A 19,791-nucleotide genomic window follows, 5' to 3' on the forward strand; every position below is an offset into this window, starting at 1 on the left:
CATCTCCAACCAGACATCTCCAACCATACATCTCCAACCATACATCTCCAACCATACATCTCCAACCATACATCTCCAACCACACATCTCCAACCATACATCTCCAACCATACATCTCCAACCATACATCTCCAACCGTACATCTCCAACCATACATCTCCAACCGTACAATCCCAGCTACTATACCGTACATCTCCAACCGTACATCTCCAACCGTACATCTCCAACCGTACATCTCCAACCGTACATCTCCAACCGTACATCTCCAACCGTACATCTCCAACCGTACATCTCCAACCGTACATCTCCAGCCGTACATCTCCAACCGTACATCTCCAGCCGTACATCTCCAACCGTACATCTCCAACCGTACATCTCCAACCGTACATCTCCAACCATACATCTCCAACCGTACATCTCCAACCGTACATCTCCAACCGTACCTCTCCAACCGTACATCTCCAACCGTACATCTCCAACCATACATCTCCAACCGTACATCTCCAACCGTACATCTCCAACCACACATCTCCAACCATACATCTCCAACCGTACATCTCCAACCATACATCTCCAACCATACATCTCCAACCATACATCTCCAACCATACATCTCCAACCACACATCTCCAACCGTACATCTCCAACCATACAGTTATACCCTGCAAAATGTGTTGAACTTTCCTCGTCTCTAAATGCATAGGTCGTCGTTTCTATAGCAAGTGGATCATATCTGTGACACTCACTCACTCCTATGGTAGCCAGAGCATTCTGGGTAAATATAACACACATACTTACTGTGGACACACACACACACACACGCACACAACCACACATTCACATTAACACACAGACACACACACACATACACACAACCGTACAGTTACACAGTGCACAATGGCTGGAGGAACTTGATATGGTTTCTAAAGCCAGATCCTGTCATGCTGTCTCTTCTGACATTTGGACTTCAGTGCTATGCTGGCCTGACCCGGCCTGACCTGGCTTGGCCCGGCTTGGTTAAGGCAGAGTGTCAGCTGGGCCTGTGACATGGAGGGCCCTCTGTAACATTGTTCAACAGATGCACAGCTAAAATTAAACTATGAGATAGAGAGACTAGCAGCTGGGAAATATTTAGGGCAGAGAGAGAGACCATTGATCCTATCTATGTAGGACAGAGAGAGACCATTGGTTCTGTCTATGTAGGGCAGAGAGAGAGAGAGAGAGAGAGAGAGAGAGAGAGAGAGAGAGAGAGAGAGAGAGAGAGAGACCATTGGTCCTGTCTATGTAGGGCAGAGAGAGAGACCATTGGTTCTGTCTATGTAGGGCAGAGAGAGAGAGAGAGAGAGAGAGAGAGAGAGAGAGAGAGAGAGAGAGAGAGAGAGAGACCATTGGTCCTGTCTATGTAGGGCAGAGAGAGACCATTGGTCCTGTCTATGTAGGGCAGAGAGAGAGAGAGAGAGAGAGAGAGAGAGAGAGAGAGAGAGAGAGAGAGAGAGAGAGAGAGAGAGAGAGAGAGACCATTGGTCCTGTCTATGTAGGGCAGAGAGAGAGACCATTGGTCCTGTCTATGTAGGGCAGAGAGAGCGAGAGAGACCATTGGTCCTGTCTATGTAGGACAGAGAGAGAGAGACCATTGGTCCTGTCTATGTAGGGCAGAGAGAGAGAGAGAGACCATTGGTCCTGTCTATGTAGGGCAGAGAGATACCATTGGCCCTGTCTATGTAGGACTGAGAAAGAGACCATTGGTCCTGTCTATGTAGGGCAGAGAGAGACCATTGGTCCTGTCTATGTAGGGCAGAGAGAGAGAGAGAGAGAGAGAGAGAGAGAGAGAGAGAGAGAGAGAGACCAGGGTTTTGTGCTGTCTGCGGATCGTAGGAGCCAGGGTATTGTCCCATCTATGTATTGTATGAGCCAGGGTTTTGTCCTGTCTATGGATCGTAGGAGCCAGGGTTTTGTCCTGTCTATGGATCGTAGGAGCCAGGGTTTTGTCCTGTCTATGGATCGTAGGAGCCAGGGTTTTGTCCTGTCTGTGGATCGTAGGAGCCAGGGTTTTGTCCTGTCTGTGTATCATAGGAGCCAGGGTTTTGTCTTGTCTATGTATCGTAGGGGCCAGGGTTTTGTCCTGTCTGTGGATCGTAGGAGCCAGGGTATTGTCCTGTCTGTGGATCGTAGGTGCCAGGGTTTTGTCCTGTCTGTGTATCATAGGAACCAGGGTTTTGTCCTGTCTATGGATCATAGGAGCCAGGGCTTTGTCCTGTCTATGGATCGTAGGAGCCAGGGTTTTGTCCTGTCTATGGATCGTAGGAGCCAGGGTTTTGTCCTGTCTATGGATCGTAGGAGCCAGGGTTTTGTCCTGTCTATGGATCGTAGGAGCCAGGGTTTTGTCCTGTCTGTGGATCGTAGGAGCCAGGGTTTTGTCCTGTCTATGTATTGTAGGAGCCAGGGTTTTGTCCTGTCTATGTATTGTAGGAGCCAGGGTTTTGTCCTGTCTATGGATCGTAGGAGCCAGGGTTTTGTCCTGTCTATGGATCGTAGGAGCCAGGGTTTTGTCCTGTCTATGGATCGTAGGAGCCAGGGTTTTGTCCTGTCTATGGATCGTAGGAGCCAGGGTTTTGTCCTGTCTGTGGATCGTAGGAGCAAGGGTTTTGTCCTGTCTGTGGATCGTAGGAGCCAGGGTTTTGTCCTGTCTGTGGATCGTAGGAGCCAGGGTTTTGTCCTGTCTGTGGATCGTTGGAGCCAGGGTTTTGTCCTGTCTATGTATTGTAGGAGCCAGGGTTTTGTCCTGTCTATGTATTGTAGGAGCCAGGGTTTTGTCCTGTCTATGGATCGTAGGAGCCAGGGTTTTGTCCTGTCTATGGATCGTAGGAGCCAGGGTTTTGTCCTGTCTATGGATCGTAGGAGCCAGGGTTTTGTCCTGTCTGTGGATCGTAGGAGCCAGGGTTTTGTCCTGTCTGTGGATCGTAGGAGCAAGGGTTTTGTCCTGTCTGTGGATCGTAGGAGCCAGGGTTTTGTCCTGTCTGTGGATCGTAGGAGCCAGGGTTTTGTCCTGTCTGTGGATCGTTGGAGCCAGGGTTTTGTCCTGTCTGTGGATCGTAGGAGCCAGGGTTTTGTCCTGTCTATGGATCGTAGGAGCCAGGGTTTTGTCCTGTCTGTGTATCGTAGGAGCCAGGGTTTTGTCCTGTCTATGGATCGTAGGAGCCAGGGTTTTGTCCTGTCTGTGGATCGTAGGAGCCAGGGCTTTGTCCTGTCTATGTATCGTAGGAGCCAGGGTTTTGTCCCGTCTATGGATCGTAGGAGCCAGGGTTTTGTCCTGTCTATGGATCGTAGGAGCTAGGGTTTTGTCCTGTCTGTTGAATGACTCAGGAAAGTTGAGGAAAGAAGTAGATTGTTATGCTAAATGGTCATTAAAGAATAAAAAGGCACAACGTTCGCCATTAATACCGTATTATTATATTAACGCAACTTTAAAAAACTTGACGTTTCAGCCTTGATCAGAACCTCTCTTCACAAAGGCTAGTAATCCAAATAAAAATCCTGTTTATACTACTGCAAAGAACATCCACCGTAGCAGAGATTCTGATTCTTACATATAAAACCGCTCCGTTACAACGCAAGTTGACCCCGTATAACACCTAACCTCTGACCCCTGACCTTTAACCCCTGACCTAAAACCCCTAACTTCTGACCTCGTACCCCCTGCAGGAGATCCATGAGCTGACGAGCCAGATGCAGGAGACCTCGGTGCAGGTCCAGATGGATATGTCCAAACCGGACCTGACCGCTGCCCTCAGAGACATCCGTATGCAGTACGAGGGCATCGCAGCCAAGAACATCTCAGAGGCTGAGGACTGGTACAAGTCCAAGGTAAACACCATCTATAATACACCGTAGTATTATATAATATGGTACAGTACTGAGGACTGGTACAAGTCCAAGGTAAACACCATCTATAATACACCGTAGTATTATATAATATGGTACAGTACTGCGGACTGGTACAAGTCCAAGGTAAACACCATCTATAATACACAGGAGTATTATATAATATGGTACAGTACTGAGGACTGGTACAAGTCCAAGGTAAACACCATCTATAATACACCGTAGTATTATATAATATGGTACAGTACTGAGGACTGGTACAAGTCCAAGGTAAACACCATCTATAATACACCGTAGTATTATATAATATGGTACAGTACTGAGGACTGGTACAAGTCCAAGGTAAACACCGTCTATAACACACCGTAGTATTATATAATATGGTACAGTATATGACAGTAGCTTCTATTCTAACCCATGTCTCCACCTCCTCTCCAGGTGTCAGACCTGAACCTGGCTGTGAACAAGAACAACGATGCTCTGAGACAGTCCAAACAGGAGAGCATGGAGTTCAGACATCAGATCCAGTCCTACACCTGTGAGATCGACTCTCTCAAGGGAACCGTAAGTACTCTGTTACTACACCATACTCTATGTTAGTACCTCCTACTCTATATTACTGCACCCTGCTCTATATTACTACATCCTACTCTATATTACTACATCCTACTCTATATTACTACATCCTACTCTATATTACTACACCCTACTCTATATTACTACATCCTACTCTATATTACTACCTCCTACTCTATATTACTACATTCTACTCTATATTACTACATCCTACTCTATATTACTACATCCTACTCTATATTACTACATCCTGCTCTATATTACTACATCCTGCTCTATATTACTACATCCTACTCTATATTACTACATCCTACTCTATATTACTACACCCTACTCTATATTACTACACCCTACTCTATAATACTACACCCTACTCTATATTACTACACCCTACTCTATATTACTACACCCTACTCTATATTACTACACCCTACTCTATATTACTACACCCTACTCTATATTACTACACCCTACTCTATATTACTACACCCTACTCTATATTACTACATCCTACTCTATATTACTACATCCTACTCTATATTATTACACCCTACTCTATATTACTACATCCTACTCTATATTACTACATCCTACTCTATATTACTACATCCTATTCTATATTACTACATCCTGCTCTGTTACTACATCCTACTCTATATTACTACATTCTACTCTATATTACTACATTCTATTCTATATTACTACATTCTATTCTATATTACTACATTCTACTCTATATTACTACATCCTACTCTATTACTACATCCTACTCTATTACTACATCCTACTCTATATTACTACATTCTACTCTATTACTACATCCTACTCTATATTACTACATCCTACTCTATATTACTACATTCTACTCTATTACTACATCCTACTCTATATTACCACATTCTACTCTATTACCACATTCTACTCTATTACTACATACTACTCTATTACTACATACTACTCTATATTACTACATCCTATTCTATATTACTACATCCTACTCTATATTACTACATCCTGCTCTATATTACTACATTCTACTCTATATTACTACATCCTATTCTATATTACTACATTCTACTCTATATTACTACATCCTACTCTATATTACTACATTCTACTCTATATTACTACATTCTACTCTATATTACCACATTCTACTCTATTACTACATCCTACTCTATATTACTACATCCTACTCTATATTACTGCATCCTACTCTATATTACTACATCCTACTCTATATTACTACACCCTACTCTATATTACTACATCCTACTCTATATTACTACATCCTACTCTATATTACTACATTCTACTCTGTTACTACATCCTACTCTATATTACTACATCCTGCTCTATATTACTACATCCTACTCTATATTACTACACCCTACTCTATATTACTACATCCTACTCTATATTACTACATCCTACTCTATATTACTACATCCTACTCTATATTACTACATCCTACTCTATATTACTACACCCTACTCTATATTACTAGACCCTACTCTATATTACTACATCCTTTTCTATATTACTACATCCTACTCTATATTACTACATTCTACTCTGTTACTACATCCTACTCTATATTACTACATTCTACTCTATATTACCACATTCTACTCTATTACTACATCCTACTCTATATTACTACATCCTGCTCTATATTACTGCATCCTACTCTATATTACTACATCCTACTCTATATTACTACATCCTACTCTATATTACTGCATCCTACTCTATATTACTACATCCTGCTCTATATTACTACATCCTACTCTATATTACTACATCCTACTCTATATTACTACATTCTACTCTGTTACTACATCCTACTCTATATTACTACATCCTACTCTATATTACTACATCCTACTCTATATTACTACATCCTGCTCTATATTACTACATTCTACTCTATATTACTACATCCTACTCTGTTACTACATCCTACTCTATATTACTACATCCTACTCTATATTACTAGATCCTACTCTATATTACTACATCCTACTCTATATTACTACATCCTACTCTATATTACTACATCCTACTCTATATTACTACACCCTACTCTATATTACTACATCCTACTCTATATTACTACATCCTGCTCTATATTACTACATCCTACTCTATATTACTACACCCTACTCTATATTACTACATCCTACTCTATATTACTACATTCTACTCTATATTACTACATCCTACTCTATATTACTACACCCTACTCTATATTACTACATCCTACTCTATATTACTACATTCTACTCTGTTACTACATCCTACTCTATATTACTACATTCTACTCTGTTACTACATCCTACTCTATATTACTACATTCTACTCTGTTACTACATCCTACTCTATATTACTACATCCTACTCTATATTACTACATCCCACTCTATATTACTACATCCTACTCTGTTACTACATCCTACTCTATATTACTACATCCTACTCTATATTACTACATCCTACTCTATATTACTACATCCTGCTCTATATTACTACATCCTACTCTATATTACTACATCCTACTCTATATTACTACATCCTACTCTATATTACTACATCCTACTCTACATTACTACATCATACTCTGTTACTACATCATACTCTGTTACTACATCTTACTCTATATCCTCCTGGACTATACTACATCCTACTCTATATTACTACATCCTACTCTATATTACTACATCCTACTCTATATTACTACATTCTACTCTATATTACTACATTCTACTCTATATTACTACATCCTACTCTATATTACTACATCCTACTCTATATTACTACACCCTACTCTATATTACTACATTCTACTCTATATTACTACATCCTGCTCTATATTACTACATCCTACTCTATATTACTACATTCTACTCTATATTACTACATTCTACTCTATATTACTACATCCTACTCTATATTACTACATCCTACTCTATATTACTACACCCTACTCTATATTACTACATCCTACTCTATATTACTACATTCTACTCTATATTACTACATCCTACTCTATATTACTACATCCTACTCTATATTACTACATTCTACTCTATATTACTACATCCTACTCTGTTACTACATCCTGCTCTATATTACTACATCCTACTCTATATTACTACATCCTACTCTATATTACTACACCCTACTCTATATTACTACATCCTACTCTATATTACTACACCCTACTCTATATTACTACATCCTACTCTATATTACTACATCCTACTCTATATTACTACATTCTACTCTATATTACTACACCCTACTCTATATTACTACATTCTATTCTATATTACTACATCCTACTCTATATTACTACCTCCTACTCTATATTACTACATCCTATTCTATATTACTACATCCTACTCTATATTACTACATCCTACTCTATATTACTACACCCTACTCTATATTACTACATCCTACTCTATATTACTACATCCTACTCTATATTACTACATCCTACTCTATATTACTACATCCTACTCTATATTACTACACCCTACTCTATATTACTAGACCCTACTCTATATTACTACCTCCTACTCTGTTACTACATCCTGCTCTATATTACTACATCCTACTCTATATTACTACATCCTACTCTATATTACTACATCCTGCTCTATATTACTACATTCTACTCTATATTACTACATCCTATTCTATATTACTACATCATACTCTAGATCCTCCTGAATTAAGTGTATACTTCTCTTCTGTATTTGACAGTCCAACGGTTTAAATATGTGGGGAGTAGTACACACTTCAGGACAATTCCTTAACCTATCATCACTTCAATCACCTCTCCACCAGCTCCCCTCTCAACCTAACTATGATACCTGTTTACCTACCTTACCTGTTTATGTAATCATCCCTCTCTCCCTCTCTCTCTCCCCTACAGAACGAGTCTCTGCTGAGGCAGATGAGGGAGATGGAGGATCGTCTGGGAAACGAGGCTGGAGGTTACCAGGACTCCGTCACCCGTCTGGAGGCTGAGATTGCCAAGATGAAGGATGAGATGGCTCGTCACCTCAGAGAGTACCAGGACCTCCTCAATGTCAAGATGGCCCTGGATATAGAGATCGCTACCTACAGGAAGCTACTGGAGGGAGAGGAGAGCCGGTAGGAGAGAGGGATAAGTAGAGGGAGGGATAGAGAAGTGGGAGGAGAGGTGTAGGGGGAAAGGGAGGAGTAGGGGGAGGGATAGAGAAGAGGGAGGAGAGGTGTAGGGGGAGGGATAGAGAAGAGGGAGGGGAGGTGTAGGGGGAGGGATAGAGAAGAGAGAGGAGAGGTGTAGGGGGGGGATAGAGAAGAGGTAGGGGAGGAGTAAGGGGGAGGAGAGGTGTAGGGGGGGGATAGAGAAGAGAGAGGAGAGGTGTAGGGGGAGGGATAGAGAAGAGAGAGGAGAGGTGTAGGGGGAGGGATAGAGAAGAGGTAGGGGAGGAGTAGGGGGAGGGATAGAGAAGAGGGAGGGGAGGTGTAGGGGGAGGGATAGAGAAGAGAGAGGAGAGGTGTAGGGGGAGGGATAGAGAAGAGGTAGGGGAGGAGTAGGGGGAGGGATAGAGAAGAGGGAGGGAGGGGAGGTGTAGGGGGGAAAAGAGAAGACGGAGGGGAGGTGTAGGGGGGGATAGAGAAGAGAGAGGGGAGGTGTAGGGGGAGGGATAGAGAAGAGGTAGGGGAGGAGTAAGGGGGAGGACAGGTGTAGGGGGAGGGATAGAGAAGAGGGAGGACAGGTGTAGGGGGGATAGAGAAGAGAGAGGAGAGGTGTAGGGGGAGGGATAGAGAAGAGGTAGGGGAGGGATAGAGAAGAGGGAGGGGAGGTGTAGGGGGGGATAGAGAAGAGGGAGGGGAGGAGTAGGGGGAAGGGGAGGAGTAGGGGGAGGGATAGAGAAGAGGGAGGAGAGGTGTAGGGGGAGGGATAGAGAAGAGGGAGGGGAGGTGTAGGGGGGAATAGAGAAGAGGGAGGGGAGGTGTAGGGGGGGATAGAGAAGAGGGAGGGGAGGTGTAGGGGGAGGGATAGAGAAGAGGTAGGGGAGGAGTAGGGGGAGGAATAGAGAAGAGGGAGGAGAGGAGTAAGGGGGAGGGCAGGTGTAGGGGGGGATAGAGAAGAGAGAGGAGAGGTGTAGGTTGGAGGGATAGAGAAGAGGTAGGGGAGGAGTAGGGGGAAGGGGAGGAGTAGGGGGAAGGGGAGGAGTAGGGGGAGGGATAGAGAACAGGGAGGAGAGGTGTAGGGGGAGGGATAGAGAAGAGGGAGGGGAGGTGTAGGGGGAGGGATAGAGAAGAGGGAGGACAGGTGTAGGGGGGATAGAGAAGAGGGAGGGGAGGTGTAGGGGGAGGGATAGAGAAGAGGTAGGGGAGGAGTAGGGGGGATAGAGAAGAGGTAGGTGAGGTGTAGGGGGAAGGGGAGGAGTAGGGGGAGGGGTAGAGAAGAGGGAGGAGAGGTGTAGGGGGAGGGATAGAGAAGAGGTAGGGGAGGAGTAGGGGGAGGGATAGAGAAGAGGGAGGAGAGGTGTAGGGGGGATAGAGAAGAGGGAGGGGAGGTGTAGGGGGAGGGATAGAGAAGAGGGAGGGGAGGAGTAGGGGGAAGGGGAGGAGTAGGGGGAGGGGTAGAGAAGAGGGAGGAGAGGTGTAGGGGGAGGGATAGAGAAGAGGTAGGGGAGGAGTAGGGGGGGATAGAGAAGAGGTAGGTGAGGTGTAGGGGGGGATAGAGAAGAGGTAGGGGAGGAGTAGGGGGAGGGATAGAGAACAGGGAGGAGAGGTGTAGGGGGAGGGATAGAGAAGAGGGAGGGGAGGTGTAGGGGGAGGGGTAGAGAAGAGGGAGGACAGGTGTAGGGGGGGATAGAGAAGAGGGAGGGGAGGTGTAGGGGGAGGGATAGAGAAGAGGTAGGGGAGGAGTAGGGGGGATAGAGAAGAGGTAGGTGAGGTGTAGGGGGAAGGGGAGGAGTAGGGGGAGGGGTAGAGAAGAGGGAGGAGAGGTGTAGGGGGAGGGATAGAGAAGAGGTAGGGGAGGAGTAGGGGGAGGGATAGAGAAGAGGGAGGAGAGGTGTAGGGGGGGGATAGAGAAGAGGGAGGGGAGGTGTAGGGGGAGGGATAGAGAAGAGGGAGGGGAGGAGTAGGGGGAAGGGGAGGAGTAGGGGGAGGGGTAGAGAAGAGGGAGGAGAGGTTTAGGGGGAGGGATAGAGAAGAGGTAGGGGAGGAGTAGGGGGGGATAGAGAAGAGGTAGGTGAGGTGTAGGGGGGGATAGAGAAGAGGTAGGGGAGGAGTAGGGGGAGGGATAGAGAAGAGGGAGGAGAGGTGTAGGGGGAGAGATAGAGAAGAGGGAGGGGAGGTGTAGGGGGGGATAGAGAAGAGGTAGGGGAGGTGTAGGGGGGGAGAGAGAAGAGGTAGGGGAGGAGTAGGGGGAGGGATGGAGAAGAGGGAGGGGAGGAGTAGGGGGAGGGATAGAGAAGAGGGAGGGGAGGTGTAGGGGGAGGGATAGAGAAGAGGGAGGGGAGAAGTAGGGATAGAGAATAGGGAGGGGAGGAGTAGGGGGAGGGGTAGAGAAGAGGGAGTGGAGGTGTAGGGGGAGGGATAGAGAAGAGGGAGGGGAGAAGTAGGGGGAGGGGTAGAGAAGAGGGAGGGGAGAAGTAGGGGGAGGGATAGAGAAGAGGAAGGGGAGGAGTAGGGGGAGGGATAGAGAAGAGGAAGGGGGGGAGTAGGGGGAGGGATGGAGAAGAGGGAGGGGAGGAGTAGGGGGAGGGATAGAGAAGAGGGAGTGGAGGTGTAGGGGGAGGGATAGAGAAGAGGGAGGGGAGAAGTAGGGATAGAGAATAGGGAGGGGAGGAGTAGGGGGAGGGGTAGAGAAGAGGGAGTGGAGGTGTAGGGGGAGGGATAGAGAAGAGGGAGGGGAGAAGTAGGGGGAGGGGTAGAGAAGAGGGAGGGGAGAAGTAGGGGGAGGGATAGAGAAGAGGAAGGGGAGGAGTAGGGGGAGGGATAGAGAAGAGGAAGGGGAGGAGTAGGGGGAGGGATAGAGAAGAGGAAGGGGAGGAGTAGGGGGAGGGATAGAGAAGAGGAAGGGGAGGAGTAGGGGGAGGGATAGAGAAGAGGGAGGGGAGAAGTAGGGGGAGGGATAGAGAAGAGGGAGGGGAGGAGTAGGGGGAGGGGTAGAGAAGAGGGAGGAGGGGAGTAGGGGGAGGGATCCCAAAATACATGTATAAATTGATCAAAACAAATTAAGTTAGTTGCGCAAGATATTTTATAGGTAAAACAATAAGTACCATATTTTAAAATGTGTGCAGGCTTTTTTCTCCTCAGACAATACAACAGCTGATTCAAAGGGGGTGTGGCAGATATTAAAACTCTTCCCGGGTAGGATACACTTGTACTTCCTCTTCCTCTTCCCCATTACTGTTGAGAAGGAGGGAGAGGAGAAAAGATGTAAGGAATTGCAAAAGACACATTGCGATAGAGCCAGGATAAAAGTTAGGCGAGGGAGGTCATCATGAATGGAATCAGCCACAATAGATTGTTGCAGGGACTTTCAAACAATCCAAACAGTCAAATAGATATAATTTTCCTGTATGTTTTCTGTATGTTTTGTCTTCTCTCTGTCTTTCCCCAGCATCACCGTATCTGGCTCTCACTCTGCTTCTCACTCTGCTGCTCACTCTGCTGCTCACTCTGCTGCTCACTCTGCTGCTCACTCTGCTGCTCACTCTGCTGCTCACTCTGCTGCCTCATCATATTCCACTATTGGATTCAGAGGTGAGAACACGTTTCCTCAGCATCACATTTTACCACAAGGGGGGGGGGAGAAGTGGAAAATAGGTTGACAGATGATGCATTTCAGGTATTGATCATTTTAAGACCACGGTACGTCTTGTTTGCCAGCCAAATTAATATTATGGAGCATGATTAGACTTAATTAATATTGATTAAGGATGTCATAAATCAACTGTGGCTTTTGGGTTAGGTTGTGGTTAGGTTGAGGTAGGGTTAGGTTGTGGTTAGGTTGAGGTTAGGTTGTGGTTAGGTTGAGGTAGGGTTGGGTTGTGGTTAGGTTGAGGTAGGGTTAGATTGTGGTTAGGTTGAGGTAGGGTTAGATTGTGGTTAGGTTGAGGTAGGGTTAGATTGTGGTTAGGTTGAGGTAGGGTTAGGTTGTGGTTAGGTTGAGGTAGGGTTAGATTGTGGTTAGGTTGAGGTAGGGTTAGATTGTGGTTAGGTTGAGGTAGGGTTAGTTTGTGGTTAGGTTGAGCTAGGGTTAGATTGTGGTTAGGTTGAGGTAGGGTTAGATTGTGGTTAGGTTGATGTAGGGCTAGGTTGAGGTTAGGTTGAGGTAGGGTTAGGTTGAGGTTAGGTTGAGGTAGGGTTAGATTGTGGTTAGGTTGATGTAGGGCTAGGTTGTGGTTAGGTTGAGGTAGGGTTAGGTTGAGGTTAGGTTGATGTAGGGCTAGGTTGAGGTTAGGTTGAGGTAGGGTTAGGTTGTGGTTAGGTTGATGTAGGGCTAGGTTGTGGTTAGGTTGAGGTAGGGTTAGGTTGAGGTTAGGTTGAGGTTAGATTGTGGTTGTTTTTACCTCAGCCTCACGGGACTATCTCCTCTCTGCTGCTGTGGTAGGAGACTAAGGTTGTTTTGGGGTTTAGGTTGAGGTAGGGTTAGGTTGTGGTTGTGGCTAGGTTACGGTTAGGTTAGGTTGAGGTAGGGTTAGGTTGAGGTTAGGTTGAGGTAGGGTTACTTGTGGTCTATACTTTCCATTCAAAACATCAGCCTAGAGATAGTTGGTTAGGTTAGGTTGTGGTTAGGTTGTGGTTAGGTTGAGGTTAGGTTGAGGTTAGGTTGTGGTTAGGTTGTGGTTAGGTTGTGGTTAGGTTGTGGTTAGGTTGAGGCTAGGTTGTGGTCTATACTTTCCATTCAAAACATCAGCCTAGAGATAGTTGGTTAGTCTTGCGTTGACATCTTTTTTTTCCGAGTCTCATTAAGCCTGGGAGCTTAGTCCTGAGGTTAGACTGAGGTTGTGTTACCTCTGTCCTCTCCCTGCAGAGACCAGCCCAGACGCCGGGCGTTCATCAGAGGTCCACTCCAAGAAGACTGTTCTGATCAAGACCATCGAAACCCGCGATGGCGAGGTGAGCTAAACAGACAGAACGACATAAACAGAAGACACTATGGACCAATATAGGCCTCATTCTAAATAACTCCATGTGCCCTTCATAGTGCACTACCAGGGCCCAGGACTCTGGTCAAAAGTAGCACACTATATATATAAGGAATAGGGTGTTATTTTGCACTTGAACATAGCATTTCATAGCCTTACAGTGATTTAATTAATGCATTTTAATCTAGATGAAATATTCATTGAGCGAGGGTGCTAGTGCTCTGTGTGTAAGTACAGTTTACATCTCAACTGTTTATCCAACTACCTTTAATTTAACTCACTTCTCCTATCCTGAACACCTCAGTACTAGACCTGATGACTCTACCGCACCTCTGAGCATCTCACCCTCCTCTCACAGTTAAGAGATGTACAGAGGACACCAGGGTTCGGGTCAATATCATTTCACTTCAGACAATTCATGAAGTGAACAGAAATTCCTGATTCCAATTTAACATGTTCTTAATAGAAAAGCATTGAGACGGCCTACCGAGTGGTGCAGTGCATTACTACAGACCCGGGTTCGATCCCAGGCTGTCACAACCGGCCGTAACCGAAAGTCCCATAGGGCGGTACACAATTGGCTTCAGCGTCGTCTGGGTTAGGGGAAAGTTTGGCCGTGGGGGCTTTACATGGCTCATCGCGCTCCAGCGACTCCTTGTGGCGGGCTGGGCGCCTGCAGGCTGACCTTGGTCGCCAGTTGAACGGTGCTTCCGGGTTAAGCGGGCGGGTGTTAAGAAGCGAGGTTTGGCGGGTCCTGTTTCGGAGGATGCATGTCTCGACCTTCACCTTCCCGAACCCGTTGGGGAGTTGCAGCGACGAGACAAGATCGTAATTGGAAATCACGAAATTGGGGAGAAAAAGGAGTTAAATTACAACAACAACAAAAAGAAAACCATTGAGGAGAATTTCGGAATTGGAATTTAAATTTACTTCCTGGATTTACATTTTACTTCCTGAATTTATAATTTTACTTCCTGAATTGACTGAACCCTGGAGAACACACTATTGTTCACAGTAAACTAGAGTTGTATAGTCACTGTCCTGTCCACACTTTAACTGTCCTTGTCTCCAGTATATGTATTTTATTGTATTTATTTAACCTTTATTTTCACAGGAAAGTCCCTTTGAGACCATGTCTCTTTTGGAAGAGAGCCCTGTTTCACAAAAAAAAAAAAAAAGCAGCAGAAAAAACAAGGTACATAACAAGGAGAGAGGTCAGAGGTCGGATAACGGCAGCGTCATGACAACTACAAACAACACAAACAATAATACAAACACAAACAACAATACAACACAACAAATACAAACAATACAACAAATACAACAATACAATTAGAATGCTAAAACAATTCTAAAATTCTAAAATTCCCAAAAGGAACTAGTACGTCTAATTGTAGGGTACTCTGAAATTCGTTCCCTAAAAACAAACGCCTGTTTAACGTAAATCGGTAGCTACCAAAGGAATTTCAAGAGTTTTTCGTTCCTGTGAGCGAGTACGATATGTCCTACTTCCGTGGGTCAGGAGCGATGTGAAGTATTATGGTAATTTATGTAACAGAGCTGTGTAAATGAATAGATGGCAATGTTGCACAAATATTGAGGAAAATGAGATGTTGTATTGTCACATAAACTGGATAGGTGCAGTGTAAGGTGTTGTTTTACAGGGTCAGCCATAGTAGTATGATAGGTGCAGTGTAAGGTGTTGTTTTACAGGGTCAGCCATAGGTGCAGTGTAAGGTGTTGTTTTACAGGGTCAGCCATAGGTGCAGTGTAAGGTGTTGTTTTACAGGGTCAGCCATAGGTGCAGTGTAATGTGTTGTTTTACAGGGTCAGCCATAGTAGTGTAAGGTGTTGTTTTACAGGGTCAGCCATAGGTGCAGTGTAAGGTGTTGTTTTACAGGGTCAGTCATAGGTGCAGTGTAATGTGTTGTTTTACAGGGTCAGCCATAGGTGCAGTGTAAGGTGTTGTTTTACAGGGTCAGCCATTGGTGCAGTGTAAGGTGTTGTTTTACAGGGTCAGCCATAGGTGCAGTGTAAGGTGTTGTTTTACAGGGTCAGCCATAGGTGCAGTGTAAGGTGTTGTTTTACAGGGTCAGCCATAGTAGTATGATAGGTGTTGTTTTACAGGGTCAGCCATAGTAGTATGATAGGTGTTGTTTTACAGGGTCAGTCAGTAGTATGATAGGTGTTGTTTTACAGGGTCAGCCATAGGTGCAGTGTAAGGTGTTGTTTTACAGGGTCAGCCATAGGTGCAGTGTAATGTGTTGTTTTACAGGGTCAGCCATAGTAGTATGATAGGTGCAGTGTAAGGTGTTGTTTTACAGGGTCAGCCATAGTAGTATGATAGGTGTTGTTTTACAGGGTCAGCCATAGTAGTATGATAGGTGTTGTTTTACAGGGTCAGCCATAGTAGTATGATAGGTGTTGTTGTACAGGGTCAGTCATAGTAGTATGATAGGTGTTGTTTTACAGGGTCAGTCATAGTAGTATGATAGGTGTTGTTTTACAGGGTCAGCCATAGTAGTATGATAGGTGTTGTTGTACAGGGTCAGTCATAGTAGTATGATAGGTGTTGTTTTACAGGGTCAGTCATAGTAGTATGATAGGTGTTGTTTTACAGGGTCAGTCATAGTAGTATGACAGGTGTTTTACAGGGTCAGTCAGAGTAGTATGATAGGTGTTGTTTTACAGGGTCAGCCGTAGTAGTACGGCTCCCCAGGAGCAAATTAGGGTTAAGTGCCTTGCTCAAGGGCACATGGACTGAGTTCTCACCTTGGGTATTCAAACCCGCGATCTTTCGCTTACTGCCCCAAACGTCCTAACCGCTAAGCTGCACGCTGCGCTCTGCCAGCGACTCTGACACACAGCGATGTCACCCGTAAGAACGCGGAGTGGCCTATGGTAAGCAGTATCCAATAGTTTTGAAGAAGTGGCAGCAGCGTTTATATAGATGATGTCGCCCATAGTGAAAGGCTGACAGGAAAATCGACTGAACAATTGTTTTCCTTACAACCAAGCAATATATTTCTGTAGAACCAGCCCAGTTTAAAGTCTCAGTTTATTTCGTTAGCTCGTCTGCGTGTTTTTAAATGACAACTTGTCATCGAACCAAATTCCCAAGGTATTTATATAAAGGGGACTCGTTCATTATCGTGTTTTGTATTCTGTTGTATTTTGTAAAAAAAAAAAAGTTGTGTAATTGTACGATGCAGGGCTCCCTTGTGAAAGAGACATTGGTCTCAATGGGACTCCCTGTTGACAGAAAGGTACAATAAACAAGTCAAATAAAAATCTATACACGTCGTCTCTCTGGACTATCTGTTTTTGTTGTCTCTCTCTGTGCCTGACCTTTGAACCTTGTACTGACTCTCTTTTCCTTCCATAGGTGGTCAGTGAATCTACACAGCACCAGCAAGACATCATGTAAACAACAACAACAACAATAACAAACGAAGCAACAACAAGTTAATAAAACATTTTTTTTTAAGGACGTTTACATACCAAGATACAAGGGCTGCTCTAGTTAGCTTTTCTAAGGAAAGTCTCGTTTGAAAGGTCTCTTTTTGAGAGGGAGTGAGTTATCAACACCTTACGAAGTGTTATAACCACCTTACAAAGGGTTAGGTATGTTCATAACTCACTAACTCCTAGTAATCAGATTTTATATGACCAATCACCAAAGGAGAAGAAGACAGATGAAGACAATGCTACAGTAATCAGAAGACAATGTTACCGTAATCAGAAGGCAATGTTACCCTAATCAGAAGGCAATGTTACCGTAATGAGAAGGCAATGTTACCATTATCAGAAGACAATGTTACCGTAATCAGAATACAATGTTACCGTAATCAGAAGGCAATGTTACCGTAATCAGAAGGCAATGCTACTGTAATCAGAAGACAATGTTACTGTAATCAGAAGACAATGTTACTGTAATCAGAAGACAATGTTAGCGTAATCAGAATACAATGCTACCTTAATCAGAAGGCAATGTTAATGTAATCAGAAGACAATGTTACCGTAATCAGAAGACAATGTTACCGTAATCAGAAGACAATGTTAATGTAATCAGAATACAATGTTACCGTAATCAGAAGACAATGTTACTGTAATCAGAAGACAATGTTACCGTAATCAGAAGACAATGTTACCGTAATCAGAAGACAATGTTACCGTAATCAGAATACAATGTTAATGTCATCAGAACACAATGTTATAGTAATCAGAAGGTGGGAACAAGGTGGAATGAAAGTCAAGTCAGGCCCTGGCCAGAACAGAACATACATGGCTAGAGGGGATCTCCAGAATGTCAAGAGTTGTATCTCTGTAGTGCACGTTTCTTTGTGTGTGTGTGTGTGTCAGAAAGGGTCTATCTGCTTCACAATGTTTCACAGCCGATGATCTGAAATAAAATACTTTGTATGTTGATTTGGCTTTTATTTACCCACCACCTCTGTGTGTAAATTGCTATCAAGTGATAGTAACTGTATCAGTCAAGCTTGGGTCATATTTTATTCAGTGGATTAACGGTGGATTAACGCTGGATTAACAGTGAAATAAAACATGGATGGGTTTATTGATGAGCTACCCTCCCTCGTACCCTCCCTCCTTCCACCCTCCATCCTTCGCTCCCTCCCTCCATCCTTCGCTCCTTCACTCGTTCCCTCCCTCGCACCCTCCATCCTTCGCTCCCTCCCTCCATCTTTCGCTCCTTCGCTCGTTCCCTCCCTCGCTCCCTCCCTCCATCCTTCGCTCCCTCGCCCCCTCCCTCCTTCGCTCCCTCCCACGCCCCCATGTTCTCTCCTCCCTCGCTCCCTCCCTCTGTCCCCCCATGCTCTCTCCTCCATCCCTCCCTCCCTCCCTCCTTCCCTCGCTCCCGCTATACAAATGTCCATTAATTATAATCCACATAATAATGTACATTCCTGTTACTGCATGATTATTTTCCTGCTGTAGGAGACTGGCTCAAGATAACCTTTTAACCTGTTTGGCGTGCAAGCCCGACCTCGGACCGAAAATGACACCCCTGCAGGGCGCGAAATTCAAAATCTATTTTTTAAAAATATTTAACTTTTACACATTAACAAGTCCAATACAGCATTTGAAAGATAAACATCTTGTCAATCCAGCCAACATGTCCGATTTTTTAAATGTTTTACAGAGAAAACACCACATATATTTATGTTAGCTCACCACCAAATACAAAAGTGGACAGACACGTATGAATTATGATTATGAAGTATGAATTATGATTGAAGTAGCATGCACAACCAACCGAAATAAACTAAAACCAACCTAAAGAGCCCAGAAAAAACGACCTCAGATGACAGTCATATAACATGTTACACAATAAATCTATGTTTTGTTCATAAAAAGTGCATATTTTAGCTATAAATCAGTTTTACATTGATGCTACCCAAAAATGCTAATACATAGCTTGAGTCTGAATCCAGCCGGGAGTAGCCAGAGAAAATACATACACCAACGTCGGCTACTAATTACACCTCATAAAACATTTCAGAAAAACATATGGTGGATAACTAATGAAAGACAGATATCTTGTGAATACAGACAACATTTCCGATTTTTGAAGTGTTTTACAGCGAAAACACAATATATCGTTATATTAGCTAACATCATAAGCTAGCATAAGGCAGCATTGATTCTAGTCAAGCGCTAGCCTAGCACAGTTAGCAGAGTTAGCATTCAACAGTTCGACATATATATGAAAAAGCATCCCAAATTGGGTCTTATCTTTCTTGGTACTCCATCAGAATGTTGTAACGGGGTCCAATGTCCAGTAGAGTCTTTAGTTGGGTTCCAGAACGAATTATTTCCCTCTTTGGTTAGCTAGCACGATAGCATTGCTGCGCCAGAAAGCGTTTCTTCAAAAAATTCTTCCGTCGTTTCACATCTAAAGTCCAGAATAAATTGCAATAATATAATTAAAGTATATTGAAAAAACATACTTTAGGATGATTTTGTGACATGTAGCAAATAATATCGTAGTCAGGCATCATATTCAACGTTATCTACCTTGTTCCAGAAGCCGAGATCAAATTATCCTTCGCGCCCGGATTTTTATTTTAACTGCGCAGGTCTCACAAGAAGTTGTGTTATTCAGTCCAGGGACGAGATATTCGACTCCTTTCAATTCTCAC

General features: G+C 44.2%; 1 protein-coding gene across 3 annotated transcripts in view; it reads left to right on the forward strand.

Annotated features, from left to right (window-relative positions):
• LOC129843057 (desmin-like) overlaps positions 1-18,058 on the forward strand; it is a 26,249-nt gene extending 8,191 nt beyond the window's left edge. Inside the window, exons 4-11 of one of the 3 annotated variants that reach the window (XM_055911809.1) lie at positions 3,703-3,864; positions 4,321-4,446; positions 8,401-8,621; positions 12,100-12,128; positions 12,177-12,242; positions 13,516-13,601; positions 14,745-14,825; positions 17,016-18,058. In XM_055911809.1, coding sequence (XP_055767784.1) covers positions 3,703-3,864; positions 4,321-4,446; positions 8,401-8,621; positions 12,100-12,128; positions 12,177-12,242; positions 13,516-13,601; positions 14,745-14,825; positions 17,016-17,057 — 813 coding nt within the window. In that variant the 3' untranslated portion in view covers positions 17,058-18,058. Of the gene's footprint in view, positions 1-3,702; positions 3,865-4,320; positions 4,447-8,400; positions 8,622-12,099; positions 12,243-13,515; positions 13,602-14,744; positions 14,826-17,015 lie in introns of all 3 variants that reach the window. The other 2 variants (XM_055911808.1, XM_055911810.1) reach the window with 2 other exon arrangements.
• The last annotated feature ends 1,733 nt before the right edge of the window (positions 18,059-19,791 follow it).

The sequence above is a fragment of the Salvelinus fontinalis genome, unplaced genomic scaffold (genome assembly GCF_029448725.1).
Source record: "Salvelinus fontinalis isolate EN_2023a unplaced genomic scaffold, ASM2944872v1 scaffold_0096, whole genome shotgun sequence".
Lineage (NCBI taxonomy): Eukaryota > Metazoa > Chordata > Actinopteri > Salmoniformes > Salmonidae > Salvelinus > Salvelinus fontinalis.